At 63.2% G+C, this 19,456-nt stretch overlaps 11 protein-coding genes across 11 annotated transcripts; 7 read left to right on the top strand and 4 right to left on the bottom strand.

The window, feature by feature from the left end:
• Positions 1-46: 46 nt before the first annotated feature.
• On the bottom strand, positions 47-851 carry MICPUN_93989 (predicted protein). Its single transcript, XM_002501360.1, has 4 exons — positions 746-851; positions 581-631; positions 337-435; positions 47-199 (listed from the first exon to the last, which is right to left on the bottom strand). Exons 1-4 carry the CDS (start codon positions 812-814, stop codon positions 140-142), a joined length of 279 nt encoding a protein of 92 aa, XP_002501406.1. The 5' UTR covers positions 815-851; the 3' UTR covers positions 47-139.
• A 164-nt stretch (positions 852-1,015) lies between these two features.
• Positions 1,016-1,294, top strand: MICPUN_57904 (predicted protein; the record flags this gene model as incomplete). Its single annotated transcript, XM_002501742.1, has 1 exon — positions 1,016-1,294. The coding sequence occupies one exon, from the start codon at positions 1,016-1,018 to the stop codon at positions 1,292-1,294; it is 279 nt and encodes a 92-aa protein (XP_002501788.1).
• An 18-nt stretch (positions 1,295-1,312) lies between these two features.
• MICPUN_108110 (Drug/Metabolite transporter superfamily) lies at positions 1,313-2,684 on the bottom strand. The gene has a single exon (XM_002501359.1). The coding sequence runs from the start codon at positions 2,579-2,581 to the stop codon at positions 1,373-1,375; it is 1,209 nt and encodes a 402-aa protein (XP_002501405.1). The 5' UTR covers positions 2,582-2,684; the 3' UTR covers positions 1,313-1,372.
• A 134-nt stretch (positions 2,685-2,818) lies between these two features.
• On the top strand, positions 2,819-5,470 carry MICPUN_57902 (predicted protein; the record flags this gene model as incomplete). Its single annotated transcript, XM_002501741.1, has 2 exons — positions 2,819-2,929; positions 3,016-5,470. The coding sequence occupies 2 exons, from the start codon at positions 2,819-2,821 to the stop codon at positions 4,690-4,692; spliced, it is 1,788 nt and encodes a 595-aa protein (XP_002501787.1). The 3' UTR covers positions 4,693-5,470.
• A 1,239-nt stretch (positions 5,471-6,709) lies between these two features.
• Positions 6,710-8,271, top strand: MICPUN_108109 (predicted protein). The gene has a single exon (XM_002501740.1). It carries the CDS (start codon positions 7,107-7,109, stop codon positions 8,040-8,042), a length of 936 nt encoding a protein of 311 aa, XP_002501786.1. The 5' UTR covers positions 6,710-7,106; the 3' UTR covers positions 8,043-8,271.
• A 603-nt stretch (positions 8,272-8,874) lies between these two features.
• Positions 8,875-10,694, top strand: MICPUN_57898 (predicted protein; the record flags this gene model as incomplete). The annotated part of the gene is made up of 3 exons (XM_002501739.1): positions 8,875-8,922; positions 9,007-9,245; positions 9,377-10,694. The coding sequence occupies 3 exons, from the start codon at positions 8,875-8,877 to the stop codon at positions 10,692-10,694; spliced, it is 1,605 nt and encodes a 534-aa protein (XP_002501785.1).
• Positions 10,695-11,040: 346 nt separating this feature from the next.
• MICPUN_90540 (predicted protein) lies at positions 11,041-12,558 on the bottom strand. Its single transcript, XM_002501358.1, has 3 exons — positions 12,379-12,558; positions 12,056-12,156; positions 11,041-11,879 (listed from the first exon to the last, which is right to left on the bottom strand). Exons 1-3 carry the CDS (start codon positions 12,503-12,505, stop codon positions 11,148-11,150), a joined length of 960 nt encoding a protein of 319 aa, XP_002501404.1. The 5' UTR covers positions 12,506-12,558; the 3' UTR covers positions 11,041-11,147.
• Positions 12,559-12,811: 253 nt separating this feature from the next.
• On the top strand, positions 12,812-14,110 carry MICPUN_57896 (predicted protein). The gene is made up of 2 exons (XM_002501738.1): positions 12,812-13,124; positions 13,249-14,110. Exons 1-2 carry the CDS (start codon positions 13,025-13,027, stop codon positions 14,052-14,054), a joined length of 906 nt encoding a protein of 301 aa, XP_002501784.1. The 5' UTR covers positions 12,812-13,024; the 3' UTR covers positions 14,055-14,110.
• Positions 14,111-14,341: 231 nt separating this feature from the next.
• Positions 14,342-15,824, top strand: MICPUN_57895 (predicted protein; the record flags this gene model as incomplete). The annotated part of the gene is made up of 2 exons (XM_002501737.1): positions 14,342-14,603; positions 14,722-15,824. The coding sequence occupies 2 exons, from the start codon at positions 14,342-14,344 to the stop codon at positions 15,822-15,824; spliced, it is 1,365 nt and encodes a 454-aa protein (XP_002501783.1).
• Positions 15,825-15,957: 133 nt separating this feature from the next.
• On the bottom strand, positions 15,958-17,346 carry MICPUN_57894 (predicted protein; the record flags this gene model as incomplete). The annotated part of the gene is made up of 1 exon (XM_002501357.1): positions 15,958-17,346. The coding sequence occupies one exon, from the start codon at positions 17,344-17,346 to the stop codon at positions 15,958-15,960; it is 1,389 nt and encodes a 462-aa protein (XP_002501403.1).
• Positions 17,347-17,430: 84 nt separating this feature from the next.
• MICPUN_81350 (predicted protein) lies at positions 17,431-19,020 on the top strand (the record flags this gene model as incomplete). Its single annotated transcript, XM_002501736.1, has 3 exons — positions 17,431-17,541; positions 17,668-18,006; positions 18,100-19,020. Coding segments are annotated over 3 exons (1,371 nt in total), but the record flags the coding sequence as incomplete, so codon positions are not given.
• Between the last annotated feature and the right edge of the window lie 436 nt (positions 19,021-19,456).

The raw sequence follows: 19,456 nt of genomic DNA, 5'->3' as shown, positions 1-19,456 counted from the left end.
GCGAGCGGCGCGTTTGGATGATGTCATCGCGTCGCGGCCATCTCGCTTGTTGTCGCTTGTCGTGCTTGCGTTTTATCACAAAATGCTCCGTCTGCACCGAAAAACCACCCGTGCTGTCTCTCAGAATCTATATTGGGTTTTAGCAGCCGCCGACCTGCTCCATCATCGCGTCGATGGAATCGCCGTCCTCCATGTCCAGCTGCGGGTTGGTAGAGGGTAGGGGTCGTGCGTCAGGCGAAGGGCAGGGGCGCGAGAAGCGAGGTGAGAATATGGGCACCCCCCCAACCAGGGGGTGCACCTGTCTGGTTTTGGGGGAACAACTCGAGCGCTACTCACATCCTGGGGGGTCTGGGTGGGGTTGATGCGCTGTCCATCGAAGAGGAAACGCACGGCACCCGGCTGAAGCGACTTGCGGGAGCAGAAAGCCGTGAAGATCTGCGAGGCGGAGGGAGGGCGAGGGGTTCAGCGCGCGAAAATACGGCGGGAACGAGAAAATAGGTCTGAAGGAAGCGAACCGCGCGGGGGGGCGGGGGAGGCTCGCCCAGGAGGTTGCGACGGGGGGATCTGGCGCGGAACGTACCTTCTCAAACTTGGTGGTCTGCCTGACCTTGAAGTGCACCTCCGAGTTGTCCTGCGAAAGGGGCACGCGACGTCTCAGCTTCAGATTTCAAAAAGATGACGCGGGTTTTTTGATCGCGCGTGTTTTTTGACGATCGGCGCGAGTCCCGTCGCTCGCGGCTCTCACCTGATCCTTGACCTTCAGGTTGATGTGGTCGCCCTTGTCCTCACCCTTCTTATCTTCTTCTTCGGCCATGTTTGCTGCTGTACTCGTTGCGGTCGGCGCAGTGACGTCACCTGGAGTGACCTGGAGTGCTCCCGTCTCCCACGTCTATTCGTTCCTTCCAAGAGGTGATTCACATGTGACCTGGAACTTGTGCTGTGTGTGTCGACTCGCCGCATTATTCTCTCTTTTCTCGGAGGTGCTTCCCGTCAGATAGGAGGAGCGCACAGGAAGATGTCGACCCTCTCGCGCGCCCAGAAGGTCGCGCAGGCTGCATCGCGCATCTTCGGCACGCACATCGGCAACGGGCTGCAGAGCGGGCGCAAGGAGCTGCGCAAGAACCTCGCGGGGCCCAAGATCATGAGCTGGTACCAGAGGCCCATCGGGAAGGACATCGATCCGCTCTTCGTGGACCCCGAGGTGGAGAGGAGGAAGCTCAAGATCGAGCGTCTGGCGCGTCGCGGAAAGGTCACGCCCAAGAAGGGCGAGGGCAAACGGGCGAAGAAGAAGTAACGGGGTCCCCGACTCGTAGAACACATAGGATTTAGGTCTAGCAAAATATGGCAGTATGGGCGGTTTCGCCCTGAGTGTTTACAGTCCGTTTTTGGACAGGGCGATGAGCACGACGGCGAACAGTCGCATGACCCCCGACACCACGAGCAACACGTAGTTGTCCCTCCCCTTGATCTCCCCGAACACCAGCACCGCCCACAGCGCGCCCACGACCCCCGGGATCGAGCTGATTATGGGAAACGTCACCGAGAAGCTCAGCTTGGAGTTTGCGACGAACCAGCTGATCTCACCCGCGCCCCACATCAAGCCCGACACCATCGCGGGGGCCACGCAGTTTGGCATCTGGGGCCTCTGCCCCTTGGCCCGCTTGATGACACAGTACACCCCAAAGTACACCAACGTCGCGAGGAAGATGCCGCAAAAGTGCGAGAAGACGTAGTCCAGCGACTCGCGGCTGTGGACCGGGTTGGACGTCTCGCGCCTGGCCTCGTCGATGACGTGCTGGGGCGGGTTAAAGTTGACGCCGTAGAAGCAACCGGCGACGACCGACAGCGTGAAACCGAACGCGAACCTGTTCCGGGCGCTGTCATTGGGCGGAGACGGAGACGACGCTTGACGCTCGGAGGTTCGAGCGCGTCGCCCCGGCCCCGCGCCTCCCCACTCGTCGGGCGCCGAGTCCAGGGAAACGTCGGACAGACGGGAAACGTCGGACGTATCTTGCCCCGCCCCCCTTTCTCCGTCGTCCGAGACGAGCGGCGTCGACTCCGGGAGGAGGGGCGCGCGGACGCCGGACCCGTCCCCCCCTCGCGGCGGGCCGGAGCTCGAACCGGAACCCTCCGCAACCTGCGACTTGATCTTCGCGTACACGCCGAGGGACGCGGTGGCGAGCGCGACCCCGAGGTAGTTGAGCCAGGGTGCGCCCAACGGGGGGTCCGGCTCCACGCCAAAGATGCCGAAATGGCCGCTCGCCCAGCCCACGAGCATGCTGACCAAACCCCAGACCAGGAGGCCTATGCCGAGGCCGATGGTTTTCACGATCGGCACGACCGTGATGTTCCCCGTCGCCCAAAGCGCGCCTCCGAGCATAGCCACGGGCTCGAATTTGGGATTCCCCTGCCAAAGCTGGATAAAACAGCCCTCGTAGAACACCGCCGCGGTCATCATGAGCGTGAAGAACATACCGTCGCCGGTATACACCCTCTTGACGGGGACGAAATTGGAGCCAAACATGAAGGACGAGACGAGGCAGGCCGTGTAGCCGGTGAGATCATCGGCGCTGAGAGGCATGACGGCCCTCCCGTCGCTCACGCCCGTTGGCCTCGAAATACGGTTTGCGTTGCCGTCCCCGTCCTAAAACCCCACCCGTCGCTCGAACCCTGGGGTGGTCGTGAAGGACGGACTGTGGACCGGACTCCCCATTTCCGACGTTCCGAGAAAAACTTGCCAGCTTGCTGTGAATCTTAGGAACTGTCCGTTTTTCTCGTTCTGGCAGTTGCGTTCTGCGCAACAAGCAACAAGCAAACCATGGGACAGAAAAGAGAGCAGACGATCGAGGTCGAATTCACCGAGGCGGACAAAGAGTGCCTCGTCCGACTGGTGAAGGAGCTCGTCGCCAAAGGAGCCGAGGGCGACAAGGTGAGGAGCGACATTTCCCGGCGGCAAAAAGTTGGTTCCCCTCAACAAACGGCTGAGTCATCCACATCCCCGAACCCTTCCCGCAGGGCGACTTCAAGGCATGGCTCAAAGCGACGCAGAAGGGAGCGATGAAGACCAAGCTCGATCCTGCAAAGCACGAGTGGAGCACCCTGTCCGATTTCGTGCTCCACCTCGTCGCCGGCAAGGGCGAGGGTAAGTGGGCCCCCGTCGCCCGTCGCCATCTCGGCTGGTCGCGTTGGGCCCAGCGCAGGGACGAGTGGACGCGCTGGCAGAACGACCAGAACGAACACGAGCGGCCAAAGACAGGTCCCTGGTCACTCGTCGGCCGCACCGCATCGCACGCCAACTATGAGGAGCAGTACGCCAAGCTGCCGTCCTACAACGAGCACTGGGCGAGGAGTAAGAAGCAGAGGCCCCCGCGGTGGTGCCAGGAGAAGGGCACGCCGCCGGAGATGCTCGGCGTGGACTGCGAGATGTGCGAGACGGACCAGGACCCTCGGGCGCTCGTCGGCGTATCCGTGGTGAACGAGAAGGGCATCGTGCTGCTCAAGACCCTGGTCAAGCCCCCGGGCAAGATCGTCGACTACAAGACAACCATCACCGGCCTCACGGCGAAGGATTTCAAGGGAATAACCACCACGCTCGCCGACGTCCAGGCCAAGCTGAGGGAGTTCGTGAAGCCCCAGACCATCCTGGTGGGCCACGGGCTGGTGCATGACCTGCGAGCGCTCAAGTTCGACCACCTCCCGGTGATCGACACCGCCATGCTGTTCTCCTACAAGAACCTGCCGCGGTCCACGCCAGGTCTCGCAGATCTGTGCAAGCGCCTGCTGGACGAGTCTATGCGAGCGGAGGGCACGCACGACAGCGTCGAGGACGCGAAGATGGCACTGGAGCTGGCCAAGTGGGAGGCCAAGAACGGACCCACAGGCGAACTCGAGCCCCCTGAGCACAAGGTGGACCCGAAGGACCTCGTCAAGCTCTTCGTCCACCGCATACCGCGCGGCACCGATGTGGACGACATCAAGGGGATGTTCTCCAAGGTCAACGGGACCATCGGCGTGGACCACGTCGGGTCCATCGTGGCGGTCAAGGGCAAGTTCCTGGGACCGAAGACCAAGAAGGACCCGGCGAGCAAGGCCATGACCTCGGCGTATGTGGAGTTCGAGTCTGTGGAGAAGTGCAACATGGCGTTCAAGTCGTTGCGAGGGGCAAACGGCACCGACGCGCTGGGCCTACCCCAAAAGTCCGTGAAGATGGTCGTCGGCTCTGAGGCGAAGAAGCCGGAGAAGGAGAAGAAGAAGCCGACCGCGAAGCCGACCGCATCAAACGGCGATTCGGGTCTCCCCGACGATCTCAGCAAGATGACCGTGGTGAAGCTGAAGGAGGAGCTGAAGAGCAGGGGCCTGGACCTGAAGGGTCTCAAGGCTGACCTCGTGGCTCGGCTTCAGGCGGCTATCGGCACCGGCGACGGCGGAGGTTTCTCATCGCCCGACGACGACAACTCCGACTCCGACGCGCCGCTGGCCTCTCTAGCCCCCAAGGAGACCATGACCGTGATGGTGAGGAAGATGGCCGCGCACGAGGGCCGGGCCATTGGGACTAAGGACAAAAGTGCCAAGGACGTCGCAAGCCCTGGGAAGCGAAAACCTGTCGACGGGGAGAAACCCAAGCGCAAGGTCGGTCGACCGTCGCGACGCGCGCGATTGGCGGCCAAGGGCATCATCGAAGAACCTAAATGATGCTTTTGTAACACATCCATCTACTACGAAGTGCCATCGATGCGAAACACGCGCCTCATCTCCGGCAGCGGTTTCCTCATGAATTCCGCGAGAGCCTCGGACGTTGGGTCATCCGGGTTCCCTTTGCTTCTCGCGCTGTTCAGGGTAACCTTCAGCGCGGCAACCTCCGCGGCAGCAAATACTGCTGATGACGCCGCCGTCTCGGCCACCGATCTCGCCGTAGCCGCCGCCAGGCTCACGCGCGCGTCGAGCAATTCGCGGAGCGACATCGTCATCTTTTCCCGCGCCAGGCGCTCCTGCTCCAACACCGCGCGCTCGGCAGCCTCCGCCCTTTCAGCAGCCGCCCTCGCCGCGTGGACCTTCGCGGCGTCCTCAGCGGACCACTTGAGTTCAGGGTCGCACCTGTTCTCCTTGTCCGCCTCCCACGCGGACGGACCGGGTGCTTCAGGGCTATCCCCCCGCGCGGAGGCGCTCGCAACCGCCTTTATCGTCCCGGCCGCCTCGTCGCCCTCGCCGCGCGCGCTCGAGCTCTCCGCTCCGGACGCCACGCCGTCCAACATGGACGTGAGCTCTCGCGCCGTGGAACCCTCGTTCCCCTCGGTCCTCGCGTTCCTCCCGTCGTCGCCGTCGCCGCCCTCCCGTGCTCCTCGCGCCGCCGCCAGTCGTCTCAACCCATCCTCCACCGCCGCTGCCGCGGCTTCCGACAGCGCCGCAATCCTACGTCGCGCCTCCGTCGTCGCCTCCGTCGACGGTGCCGAGTCGTGTGACGACACCTCTTTCGTACCCAGCTCGCGGTATCCGAGGGTGCGACGGGCCGCGGTGGGCGGAGTGCGAGAAATCGCCCAGAGCTCGGCGCTCATCATCGCCGCGTTCGCCCCGCCCCCAGGGCTCACGACCGACGCGAGAGATGCGCCGACCGACCCTACATTCGCATTCCTCGTCGCAGACTCGGACTTTTTCGCCGACGACGTGAGCGCGGCTCGCAGCACGGAGGCGGAGACCGCCGGAGGTGCCCGAGGGGTCGAAGAGGAGCGCGGTCGTCCGAGGGACGCGAGCACCGCCGCGCGCTCGGCGGCGAGCACCTCGGCGGCGATCCTCCCGCTCGCGCTCGGGGTGGCGCTGTCCCGGGGGAACCTCAGCTCTCGCCCATGCGCGGTCTCATCCCCAGCGCTGGCTGCCATCACCCCGGCGCTCGCAGCGCGTTACAGCTGTCGGCGTTGACCTTGAAATGGTGGCGAAGATTTTCGTGCCACGGGGCGAAATGCCGCATTTTCGCGATGGCGGCACGCGGTTGCCCACCACAGCTGGGCGGGAAATCAGCCTCGGAAAATCCTTCTTTTGAGATTCGAAGGAATATTCGAGGAGCTTGCAGTCTACGGTGGGCAGTCTGATTTCCCCCCCCCTCTCGGAAAGATCGATGTGGCTGACTCGGCGAATATTTTAGAAAGTTCCTTTGTCATGCCTCGTTTCGTCACTTCAAAGCACACGAAGCAAGGGCACACCCGTCGTATCCACGGAGTCTTGTCGCATATCTCGCGTCAAGACAACCCCCTGCTACCCCGCACAGACCTCCGCTCACACGCACGCACTCGCGCATCCCGCGAACAACAACTTTCGGCCTCCGCAAACAAACGCTTTTTCGGCAACCTTCACGTGATGGCCGCGCAACTGCTTCCCGCTCAACTTCTGGAGCTTCAACGCCGACCTCAAGCGGCCAGGCGCCTCGGTCTCACCCAGGCAGCTCCCAAGGGCTCTATTATCGTCCCCAAGGGTGAGTTGAACCCCCGCGCGCGCGTAACCCCCCACCTTTCCGCGCGGCAACCTACGCCACATGAGATCTTACGTGGCAGGCAGTTTTTCCCCGCGGCCTCCGCCGGCGCCCGGTGTTCTCACGGCGCCTCGCTGCATTCGCGTCCGAAACCTCGTATCCGACGCTGACATCACCCCTCCATATCGCAGTTAAAGAGTCTGAGCTTCTTGTTCACCAAATTGAGCGCGAACGCCGCCACGCGGCCGCGCTTCGCCTCGGCCTCGTCACTCGCAACGCCGAACACCACGGTGAGTGAATTGCGCGACTTTTTTCACCTCGCGAACCGGCGTTTGGCGACGAGCGCGCCCGCGACGAGCGAAAATCGCCGCTCGCGACACGCCGTCATCGGCGCATCGCGCGGATTTCGCCGCTCACCACGTCGAACCCGCGGGCGCTCGAACGCCGGACCTTATCCGCCCCAGATTACACCATCCGGAGCTGTGAAAATACCGTTATTTCCCGCTTGGCGCTGGTTGGCCAGCACCCACGTGCTTTTTTTTTACGCGTCGGTTTTTTTCGTGTGCTCGTCCCGCCTATGCTGACCAGATGCTGACCAGACCACCCTCCGCCTCCCCCCACTCCCGCAGACGTTCCCGTCCTCGGCATGTCCGACACCGAGTACTACACGATGGAAGCCGAGCGCCGCCCCCACGCCGCGCGCCGCTCCACCAACCTCAACCCCGCGCCCGCGCGAACCGTCCCGGCGACGGTGGCTTCCGTCCCCGTCGCGGAGACTGCGTACTTTGCGATGGAGCGCGCCCGCCGCCCCGTGGCCGCGGTGCGCTCGGGCGTCGTGGTCAAGCAGCCCACTCCCGTGCACATCGCGTTTGAGGCGAACAAGCTCGGCGCCGCCGCGATCGATACCGCCTACGGCGCGATGGAGGCGTCGCGCCGACCGAGCGCCGCGCTCCGAGCCGGGCTCCGCGAGCTGGATGCGCCGCGCCATTACGTGCCCATCATCAACTACCGCGACACCGCCTGCGCCGCCATGGAGGCGAAGAGGCGCCCGCGGGCGATGGCCCGCCTCGGATCCCATCGCGGCTCCGCGACTCCCGAGCTGTCCCATCCCGAGATGAGGGGCGACGCGACGCCCAACAACCTGCACGAGCAGCTCAGCGAGTTTGCCAGGTGGCGCGCCGGCGCCGCGACAGACGAGCTCGCCAGGCTCAAGATCGAGGCCAGGCAGCCGGAAGAGGTCAACCCCTTCGACTCCCTCGAGCGTGCGCTCGCCGTGCAGCTCGAACAGAGCAAGAGCCGCGGCAACTCGCTCCGCGGCGCCACCAACTTTGGGCGCACCTCCTCCAGCTCAAGCCTCACGCGCAACGGCAGCTTTGGGAGCTCCGGCAACCTCCAGCGCCGCAACACTCCGATGAGCCCCAAGTCCAACCTCCTCCCTCGCCCCGTTAAGTGCGGCTTCGACCCCTCCATCGGCGAGGTCGTCTGCCGCCGCGAAGACAACGGCGATGTCATCTTCCACGGTGAGGCTGACGACGTCGACGCCAAGCTCCGCAGCATGGGCGTCGCAAACCAGGAAGCCTAAGAACGAGACGCACCGCGCCACCACGCACGTACGCATGTACCACGAGAAGGCCACTAATACTATTAGGCCACGGCCATTTATCAGGCCACGCGCTGTAATAGCTTCGCTCTCGCCGTCGCGGTCATATTAGGCCGCGACAACAACCCGCCCATAATAGGGCCGGTTTCACAGTGAATGAGACTGACTATTACCAGTCTCTCTTTTAATACGAGGGTAACCAGTTTTACTCATACCGAATACTCTGTCCGCGTCTTGGAGTTATTCATATTAGGAAAAATCTCCCGAACCTTCAGCGCAAGATGACGTGGCCGATTGCGGGTGGCCATGCGATGCGGAATTGAAATCAGGGCGATCGAGAAAGGTGAGCTGTCAGATCTATCAGAAGTGGTCCAAAAGGAAATCTGCAATTTCGGAATTGGACTTCCAGACCACGGTCAGGAAAGCGCCGCAAAAACATGTTCTGCTAGCCTGTCTTCCCCCCTCTCGCTCGTGAAATTTTCGTGGTCTCCGTGGTCTCAGGGTCTACAAACGACCAATCAACGAGCCACTCAGGCGCGCTTTTGAGCGGGTTCTCCCTGCAACTTCGGTGAAAAAGCTCCCCCAGACCGGGTTGAGGGTAAGAGGAATTTGGCGCTCAGGCGCGGTCGCGTCCACGCCGCGGTCCGACCGGCCGAAGAGAAATCGCGTCTGGATCGGCACGCTCCTCCTCACGTCCTTTCCAGCCCCTGGAGCGGCTCTCTGCCGAGGCTCACATCGGCTCTGAGGGGGTTGTCGCGGCGCGGGTCCATCGCCCTCGTCCACGCCGACCGTGAGCAACGTGGCAGCCGCAGCCATGGCAGCCGCAGCGGGCAGGCCGGAGGTGTGCAGGGATTTCCTTAAGGTGAGATCGCGTCCCGATCGTCCATCGTGCTCTGCGTGGAGAGCCGCATCCGCCGCCCCCGATCGGTCGTCGACGCATTGACAGACCGGGTGTCGAGGAGGCGTGGGAGGGTTCCAGGATCCCTTTTTCACCCGCGACCCACACCGGACCACGTTTCTGACGCAAATCGCAACCCCCCGCTCGCCTCACCCCCTCCAACAGGGTGCATGCTTTCGCGATAACTGCCGCTACGCGCACAGCAGCCAGGACGGCTCGCAACCCGCAGCGCAGGCGAATCAGCCCATATGTCGCGACTTCCAGAACGGAAGGTGCTTCCGCGCAAGGTCAGCCCGCACAGCCCCGATCAAACCTCACCTCACCCGCCGGGAGTTCCAACGAACCACCCCACCGCGCGCACTTTTTTTTCCAATCCTGTGGCCCCGGCTGACCCTCGAGCGTTCCCCGTCCTCCACAGTTGCCGATTCTATCACGGCACCGCCGCGGAACTCGCCGCCGCTCAGGCTGCCGCCGCTGTCGGTGTCAGCGCCGCCACCTTCGCCGCGCTCGGTGGCCAGCAACTGCTCATGCCCCAGGTTGACGGCATCAACGCGCTGCAGCGAGCCATGAGCCTGCCAGTCAACGTCCAGCGCTCCGGCTCCTTCGACGGTCACAACAGCTACGACGCGCAGCTGCTCGCAAGTCTGGACCCCACCACCGCCGCCGCGCTCCTCGCGGCCAACGGTAACGGGTTTCACAGCTGGAACGGCACCCCGAACGGGGTGTCTTCGCCGCTGGGCGGGAACACGTCAGCGGCGGCGGCGGCGGCGGCACTGCTCGCCGCGGCAGGTGGTTCCCCCAGCGGCGCGGGTAACATCGCCTCCCTGCTCGCCATACAGTCCGCACAGCTCCAGCAGCAGCAGAACAAGGCGAATGGCGCTGATACGACCGGCCAGTGGGTGGCCATTCAGCAGCAACTTCAGCAGCTTCAGCAGCAGCAACAGCAGCAGGGCAACAACGGAGTCCCCGCCCCGGGGCTGCTCAGCCGATCGCTCGGAGATCATTCTAAGCTGAACGGCTACATTAACGGAAACGGACATCTCAATGGCCATGGCAACGACCACACGAATGGGGGCTTCGACGCGGCGAGGCGCGCCAGCGTCGACATCGGCGCTATGAGCACGCTGGCAAACGGCGCTGCCAAGATGGAGGTGTTCAATTCCATCATCAACGGAAGGTCAAGCCTGGATCTCGGCGCGGATCTCAGGCACGGGGTGAACGGCAACGGTCACACCAACGGCGGCTATCCCATCAATGGCAACGGCAACGGGCACATCAACGGTGGCTATCCCATCAATGGCAACGGCAGCAGCAACGGCTTGGCCAACGGCGGTAGCCTCAGTTCAACCGGCGGTCTCTGGAGCTTCGACGGCGAAGGCGGCAGCCCGCTCGCCAGCCGCAGGACCTCGTTTGACCCGGGAAGCCGCAGGACCTCGATGGGAGACGTCGGCGTCGGTCGATCCCGGCTGAGCCTGGACGGGATTGGCGGGGGCTACGGCGGGATGTGGTCCGAGGACAGGTCTGGGGTGCTGAACCGGGGTTCGCCGCGCCAGAGCCTCAGCCTCGACATACTGCCAGAACACGTCAGCAACAACAACGGTATCCCCGCGAAGCTCACTTCGGGACTTTCAGTGAACGGTGGCACCATTGGCTCTTCCTTCGGCTCGGGGGATGAGTCAAAGCTGCCCGCGACCCTGATGGAGCAGCCCGCAAAAGGCAACTACAGCCTTTTCTAGCGTGGCAGCCCAAATCCCTCATTCATCAACACCGTTTGCTCTCTGGTTCGGGAAGGTGTCTGCGGCGTTGAATGCTCAACGCCTCTGTACAAGTAACATATCACCACTCCCCGAAAGTCCAGAGACAGCGGTGTTATACACTACGCAAACAGCAATATTATGCATGCATTGTCGCCGAACAACAGGGCCCCCAACCGCTGGAGCGCCCCTTTGTTCTTAAGAGTTGTGTACCTCGCGATCCGCAGCTTGGATTGCGACGCGCGCGCACGCTCGCTCAGCAGCTGTACCGACTATCACCATTTAATGAGTAATCCTTTATTGAATGAACCTGCGCGTCTCGAGTCGTCGTTTTTAACTTCGCTGTTATTCACATTTCATTTGCCTCTGAGGCGCTCGCTCTCGCTAAATTCACTCCAACCAAGTATCAATGAAAGAATGTCCGCCGCGGTTGACTTACTTCTGCATCACAGAGTAGTCCACCTGGACGGAGGGGCCCATGCTGGACGCGATGTACATGCTCTTCCAGTAGATGCCCTTGGCACCAGGGGGGCGGTTAGTGTTGATGGCGTCGACAACCGCCTCGAGGTTGGTAATGAGGTCGGCGTCCTTGAAGTTGGTCTTGCCGAAGGGAACGTGAACGATGCCCTGCTTGTCGGCGCGGAACTCAACCTTGCCACCCTTGAACTCACCCACGGCGGTGGCGACGTCGGCGGTGACGGTGCCAGCCTTGGGGTTGGGCATGAGACCCTTGGGACCGAGAGCGCGACCGAGCTTGGCAGCCTTGGGCATCATGTCCGGGGAGGCGATGAGAAGGTCAAAGTCCATCATGCCACCCGCGATCTCCTCCACGAGATCGTCCGCACCCGCGAAGTCGGCACCCGCCGCCTTGGCCGCGGCGATGTTGTCGCCAGAGGTGAGCACGGCGACGCGAACAGTCTTGCCGGTGCCCTTGGGGAGGGCGACGGTGGCGCGGAGCTGCTGGTCGTTGTACTTGGGGTCGATGTTGAGGCGGATGTGGCACTCGGCGGTCTCGGCGAACTTGGCGGTGGCGTTGGCGAGCATGAGCTTGACAGCCTCCGAAGGCTCAACCGGGTTCATGCGGCCGGGCACCGCAGCCTGCGCCTTGCGGAAGCGCTTGGACTGCCTCGCCTCCTTGGCGCTCTTGCCATCCTTGCGAGTCGCGCGCTGTGGGTCAACGAAAATACGAGTGGGAAGAAGGCGTCAGCTGGATGTTCGCGACGGAACAGCGGGGCCCACGCGCGGCGGCGGCGGGAGCGCCAATCACTTGAGGGTTCAGGGCTATGGTGGTTTTGAGTAAAAGAAATCTGGGTCTGGCGACGTCCGGCCGGGGGTTCACGCACCACGGGGGGGGTCCATTCGTCCGCCTCGTCAACACTCGCCGCCTGCTCGAGCTCGGCAAAGTCGAGCCCGGCCGCGAACACACCCATGCTCTTCCTGCCGCCTGATGGATGAGAGGAACGGGAAGGTGTCAATTACACGGCAAATCACAAACCCTATCGCTGTCGTAGCGACGGAAAAAACGAAGCGAAGCGCGTCGGCGAAGTGGGCGCGGCGACCGCGAAACGCGCGTGACGGGCCGTCTGAGCGGTGGCATCACGTCTTCGGATCACGCAAGATCACGTCCCGATTCGCTTTGCGGTCGAGATAAGGTCGGAAGACGTACCCGCACGGCGCATCTGGACGCTCTTGGAGTTCAGCTGAACGCCACCGAGCTTCGCGGTAATGCGACGAACTCCCCCCACGCGCTGGGCCTTCACGGCCACAGCGGACGCCATGGTCATGGCACTCATCGTGCTCAAAGATACGGAGAACGAGTACCCCGTGTGATGTGACGTAACGCAAGCCCGCGTCGCGTCGTATGACCCGCGCTACGGAACCCGGCAGAAGAAACCACGTCACGGCGAAAAGCTCGAGTGCTTCTTTATCCACAAAGGATGACCTGAACTTTTGGCGTCAACCGACCACCAAGTTTTTGACGAGTTTCAGACTGGTCAAACTCCCATACATGATAATCAACTGTCCGACCGCCCGCGAAAAGTGTGCCATTTCCTTGAGCCCCACACCTCCTCCCGTGAGGCGAGGCACTGTGAGAGGGCACCGGAGGCTTGGCGCTTGGGGCGTTCGTGCACTTCAGGGGTGTCGCGGCGTTCTACCTCTCGGGCTCGCACGACCGCGCCAGGGTCTGCAAGAGGGTTTGGATGCCAGCTCCAGCGGCTGCGCCGCTCATCGTCGCTTCCACATCCTTCCGTCCCCGCCCCCAGAGGCGCGTGGGTTCTCGCGTCGGTGGTCGCTCTCGCGTCGGAGACGGGATGGGGGCGTCATGCAGCACGTCCGGTGCCACCTCGGCGGCGGCCCCGGACGTTATCACCACCGCCGCGGGACAAAAGTTCGAGCGCATCCCCCCCGCCGGTGAGTCGCGAACCACCCTCGCTGCCGCCTTTCCATCCCCCGTCCGTCCCGGATCACTCCCGAGCCCCTCGTCCCTTCGCGAGCGCTGACCTTTCCCCTCTTTTCGCTCCCATCCGCATCACAGAGGATGGCGGCAAGATCGTCGTGGCGCTGGGTAAGTTCGACGCCATGCACCGAGGTCACGCCGAGCTGGCGCGGCGGGCGTCAAAGATGGGGGCACCGATCCTCATGAGCTTCGGTGGCATGGCGGAGGTGCTCGGATGGGAGGAGAAGCTCCCTGTGGTGGCACCCGGGGACAGGGCGAGGGTTCTGGAGATGTGGAAGGCGGCGTGCGAGGGCAAGACGGTGCGGGAACACGTCATCCCGTTCGCGGACATCCGACGGATGAGCCCGGAGGAGTTCGTGTCGACGCTGAAGGACATCGGGGTGGGCGGCGTCGTCGCGGGTGCCAACTACAGGTTCGGTTTCAAGGCGGCGGGCACCGCGGATATCCTCAAAGACCTGGGCGAGAAGCTCGGCGTGGACGTCTCCATCGTCGATCTGCTCCCCGCCAACGAGCCGGGCGATGAAGGGGTCTACCCGGCTGGGTACGAGAACACCCCGCAGGTTTCGTCCACCCGCGTCCGAGCGTGCCTCGCCGCCGGGGACGTGGAACAGGCGGCGAGGCTGCTCGGTCGGAACCACGCGCTGGTGTTGCGAATCGCCGGCGCGGGGAACGACGGGAGGTTTCCCACGAGCGCGGCGACGAACCAGTACCCGGCGATTGGACGGTACGCCGCGATTGTCGTGGGAGCCGACGGCGGGAGGACGCCGACGACGGCGGAGGTGACGGACGGGGAGATCGTGCTGGAGGGGTGGGGCGAGACGAACGGCGGGAACGACGACGCGAACGTGTGCGTGGAGTTTGTCGGTCCCGCTGCGGATGCTTAGCGAGGAGATTGTGAGGAGATGCGTGAGGTTCTATTCAGCCGAGCGTGCATAACGCCAGGTGTCGGGTTTCAAGACTCGTCCAGTCATCACACGCCCTCGACAAGGCAGCTGCCGGCGTGGATGTGATTCGAAAATTCAAATCGCATCAGATTCGCCCCTCATCCCCAAGCGTGCGCTGTGAGGGCAGTTTGGCGGCGCGAACCGGTCGTACCGACGCGGACGCAAGACCTCAAGGGTTCGAGGGTGAAGGGCTCGGGAGGCTACCATCCTTCGAGGATTCCGGCGACATGGCGAAGACCGACGCCACGCGGGGTCACGCTGGGGGCGGTCGGGAGCCCTTGGTCGACTCGGCTTTAAACCCCTGCTCGAGACTTCGCCAGAGACTGCCGCCGCCACCCGACGCGTCGCCGCCTCGCTCCGCCTTCCTCTCCGAGTTTGTCGCGAAAACCGCGGCGTCGGTTCTACCCACCGAACCCGCCGCGAACGCCAGAGGAGCGACAGCGTCCAAACCCCCGAGGCGCAAGGTTAAGTTCTCTCGGCACGTTCACGGTAGGCCCCTCTCCCGCCGAAGGGTCGCAAATAACAAACCGGCGAAAACGAACTTTCCAAGGGGCTCCTCATGACCTGCTGACTTTTGTCTCTGCAGGCTTCCGCTTCACGCAGGCAGAGCGCGAGTTTTTGGTGAGCGTGTACGATCGAAACGAAGGCAGGACCCCGGAGCGCAACACGTGCGAAGCGATTGCGAGGGCTTTCACCGCCTCACCTGTCCGCAACCCCCAAGGACGCCTCACCAGGCCGAGGCGACACACCACGGGCAGCATGCATATCAACAAGCCGATGACGCCGCAGCGCAACAACGGGCACGGCGCAAACTCGACCACGACGGCGCCAGGGGGGAGCGAAATGTCGCCCCTCAACTCGTTACTCCGTATGAAGGCGCAGCATGATGCGGCCGTGCGGGGCGGACGTGATATCGCGGAGACCCAGCAGAGGCGACATCCGCGCCATCACCTCCCAGGCGTCTCGTTAGACGACTTTGCCATGCTCGACAGCGAGAGCCCCATGTTCCCGTCGTGCATGCTCGACGAGGGCGCGAACGCAGTCTCCGAGGTAAAGTCCGCATCCGACGACGAATGGGAGATCGCCAAAGCACCCGAGGACGATTGCTCAGAGATGGTCGCCGATGCCGCGACTGAAAGGCCGTCGCAGCCCGCGTCGACGCTTCTGGCTTTCCCGCAGCAACTCGCCGACCTGTTCTCGACGGAGTATCGAACGGCGAACGACCCGACCGCGGCGATGGTTCATAACTTGCCGGAGTTCCGGTGCTGGTCCGGGAACCTCGCGGATGTGGGGCTCCTCCCGGCCAAAGCTAACAACCAAGAGGAGGAGCCGGCAGCTGGCTCGGATCACGCGGAGCCTGTCCACTCTGACGATGACTCGGGTTTAATCATCTCCGCCGAGGACGACGATCTAGACGTCGAGCTCTACGCCAATCTCACCCGCGGCAGTCGCACGGGGCGTTGGATCCCGCTCGATAACTCCGGAGGTCTTGGCCAGGGCATCGGGGAGATTGCCCATGTAAAGGCAGATTCTAAGGACGACGTTGACATGATCGCTTCTGCCACTGCTGAGCTCGGTGATGGTGAGAAGCATCCAGTCCAGTGGAAGCAGATCAAAACATGGTTTGAGAACAGACGCATGACGCAAAAAAGGATTAGCGAGGGGAGGGATCGGCCTCCAAGGCGCCCAAAGGCTAAGAGACGCGACTGAGCCATGATCGACAAAAGAGAGGGACAAAAGCATAGAACGTACGTAACGCGTTGACAACAACATAGATAACTACGTTGTACAGCTAGAGTGTTATACATATGACGTCGCACAATCTCTGTTGACTGCAAGTACTTCACAGCTCATCGTTAAGAATCTTCTCCCGCTGAGTCTGCATCAACCACCCCATGTAGTGCAGGTTGTGAGCAGTTGCCAACGTGACTGCTGTTGGCTCGTTGGCTCTGAACAGGTGATGCAAATAAGACGCAGTGTGATTCTTACACAGCGAACATGCGCACTGGTGACATACGGGCTCATGTAATGACGCATTCTCCGCACGTTGAATGTTGAAAGTGCCCCGGGTCCGGGTCATGAGCTGACCGTGACGAGCATTCCTGGTGGGGAATGTGGAATCGAATGTGTCCACGCCGTGCGGAATGGATCCCAGTATTGATCCAACATCGCCGATGCCCAACAGATGGTTCGGCCTGTCCTTCGGTAGCTGTGGCATCAGATGACCGAGCAGCTCGACCAGCTCCGCGGTATCCTTGCCCAGGCTACCCCCGATGGCAAACCCGTCGAAAGGTAGTGACGTGAGGTACTCAACGCTCATCCGCCGCAGGTCCCTGTCTACCCCGCCGTGGATCACCGCGTACATGGCCTGCTGGCGGACGTCCCGCAGGTGCGCCTTCAGGCTCCGCGCCTCCCACCTGTGGCTGAGATACACGCTCCTCTCCAAAACCGCCCGGTCGATGTGGTAGGGCGGAAGCTCGTCGAGCGGGATGATGACATCAGCGCCGAGGCTCTTCTGCGCCTCGACGCTGGACTCGGGGGTGAGCACCACGCTCGACCCGTCCCTGTACGACCTGAACAACACGCCGTGCTCGTTGGTGCGGATGAGCAACCCGTCCCCTCCTTTTTGCTTCGTCGCCCTGCGCGACTTCATCTCCAGGCCGTCCTCAGCGTTTGGTCGTGCGAGCGAGAACACCTGGAAACCCCCGCTGTCGGTGATGATGGGCGCGTCGCGTCCGATGAACTCGTGCAGTCCACCCGCCGACGCCACCAGGTCTGGCCCGGGCTGCAGCATCAGATGATACGTGTTGGCGAACATCAGGTCCAAGCCGGCGGCCGCGAGCTCCTGGTGCGGGACCGCCTTCAACGCGCCGTTCGTGCCCACCGCGACGTACCCCGGGGTCTCGATGACGCCGTGAGGGGTGCAGATGCGCCCGACCCTCGCGGCGGATTTCTTCGACTGGTGGATGAGCTCGTACCGGAAGAAGTCGCGGGGCTCGTACGGCGGGAACTCGCTCGCGGGCGGCGGCGGCGTCAGGGGCTTGAACCTCCTGTCCTTCGGCGGGAGCGTGCGGTTTTCCGCGGGTGCCGGGTCATCCCTAGAGGGGCTCTCGGGAGGCGAAGACGCAGCTCGAATACGCCTCGATCTCCTGACTCGCCGTGGAACAGCACACGGCAATTTCCATGCTGTGAATGCGCGGGTCGATCCCGCCGATGTCGAGGCGGGAGTCATGTCGCACGAGGCAGTGACGACCACCCAGAGTCAGCGATGTCAAAAAGAAACGCTCATTTCTGCAAGCGCGTGCTCCCGGCGACGATGGCGGACAACATCGCCGTGAGCGTCCGTGTCAGGCCCCTCAACTCGAAGGAGGAGTCAAAGGGTGCGGCATGGGATATAAATAGCGAGACTAACGCGATCGCGCCTCAGGTGAGGCTCGCGCTGGGCCCTGTCGCCGTCGTCGCGTGTTTTCCGTCACGGGAAGGGGGGAACTACAAGTCGTCTCGTCCGAGCCCAACTCCTGACATCAGATCTCCATATCCGCCCCACGCGCAGGCCGGTTCCTCCGCAGGCACGACCGATAGCACATCTTATCAGCTCGATAACGTCTTCGATCCGTCTTGCCGCACCAAGGACGTGTACGACCGCACGACACGGGGGATCATCGAGTCCGTCCTCAATGGCTTCAATGGCACCGTTTTCGCTTACGGTCAGACCTCCTCGGGCAAGACCCACACCATGCAAGGCAGCGCGGAGGAGCCGGGTATCATCCCACTCGCCGTGCACGACGTGTTCGACAGCATCGATCACAGCGAGGGCAGGGAATTCCTCGTGCGCGTCAGCTACCTCGAGATCTACAACGAGCAGATGGTGGACCTCTTCTCCGCCGACACCGTCGCGCCGCCGACCAAGCCGCAGATGGGCAGCAGCGGCTCGCGTGACTTGTTCGGGAGCTCCATCGGGGGCGGATCGTTCGATCGACCGGAGCGACGCGTCTCGCGCCTGCAGATCAAGGAGGATTCCGAGCGCGGCGTGTACGTGAGCGGCCTGAAGGAGGAGATTGTCACGAGCCCGACGCAGGTGCTCGAGCTGCTCCGAACCGGCGTCGCGAGGAGACACGTGGGCGAGACAAACATGAACGCGGAGTCGTCGCGGTCTCATACCATCTTTAGAATGGTGGTGGAGTCCAGGGCCGTCGGCGAGAACGCGTCCGGGGCCGCTAACGGCGCGCAAGACGCGGTGCTAGTGGCCACGCTTAACTTGGTTGACCTGGCGGGTTCCGAGCGAGTGGTCAAGACGGGCGCGGAGGGGATCCGAATGAAGGAGGGTGCCAACATCAACAAGTCACTTCTGAACCTAGGCATCGTCATCAATAAGCTCACAGAGGGGGCGGAGGGCAAGGGCTCGCACATCCCGTTCCGGGACTCGAAGCTGACCAGGATCCTGCAGCCGGCGCTCGGAGGCAACTCAAAGACGGCCATCGTGTGCAATGTCACGCCGGCGGCGGCGCATGCAGAGGAGACCCACAGCACCCTGCGTTTCGCCGTGAGGGCCAAACGCGTGTGTAACAATGCCACCGTCAACGAAGTCGTGAGCGAGTCCGCGCTCATCAAGAGGCAGCAGAGGGAGATTGAGGAGCTGCGCAAGAAACTCGGCGGGGAGGGAGGCGTGAGCCAGGAGGTTGAGGAGGAAATCAACGCGCTCAGGCGCGAGATGCTCGAGGCTGAGAACGAGCGCGAGCGGCTGGCGAACGAGCTCGAGATTGAGCGCGAGGAGCGGGAACGCGCGGAAAAGGCTGCGAGCGCCAAGATAAGCAACCTAACCAACCTCGTGCTCAAGTCGTCGGCCATGGATGCCGATGGAGCGTGCGACAAGAGGCCGAAGCGAGGCAACCGCCGCGAAACGTGGGCGCCAAACAACCGCGGCGGGGTGCCGGATTTCCTCAAGGGGCGTAAGCTTCCTCCGGGCGTCTCGGCGTCGTTAAGCGAGTCAGTGGATGAGGAAGCGGCGGAGCAGGCTCCGGCGGGTGCGCCCGCGGGCGAGGTCGATCCGGCGGCGGAGGCCAAGGCGAGGAAGGAGCGGCGGCGTGGCGGGTTACTACCTCCCCCGCCTGCCCTCGAAGAACTCGAGGAGTGTTTCGAGGACGAGCGACGCGCGAGCGATGCCTCAGATGTCAGCAGGGGTAGTTTCGGCAGGGGACGCTTCAGCGGAGCCTCCGAAGGTACCGACGGCGCGGACACCTGGGGTGGGTCTCCCGCGCCCTCCGCGCCGGGAACACCCGGCGTCACCTCGGCGGATCACGCCGCCGCCGTCGCCGCCGCCGTCGCCGCTGTACGCTCAAACA

This window comes from Micromonas commoda, chromosome 4 (genome assembly GCF_000090985.2).
Source record: "Micromonas commoda chromosome 4, complete sequence".
NCBI classification, from domain to species: domain Eukaryota; kingdom Viridiplantae; phylum Chlorophyta; class Mamiellophyceae; order Mamiellales; family Mamiellaceae; genus Micromonas; species Micromonas commoda.
The sequence above is the reverse complement of the archived record's forward strand: the minus strand, read 5'-3'. Positions and strand labels throughout refer to the sequence as shown.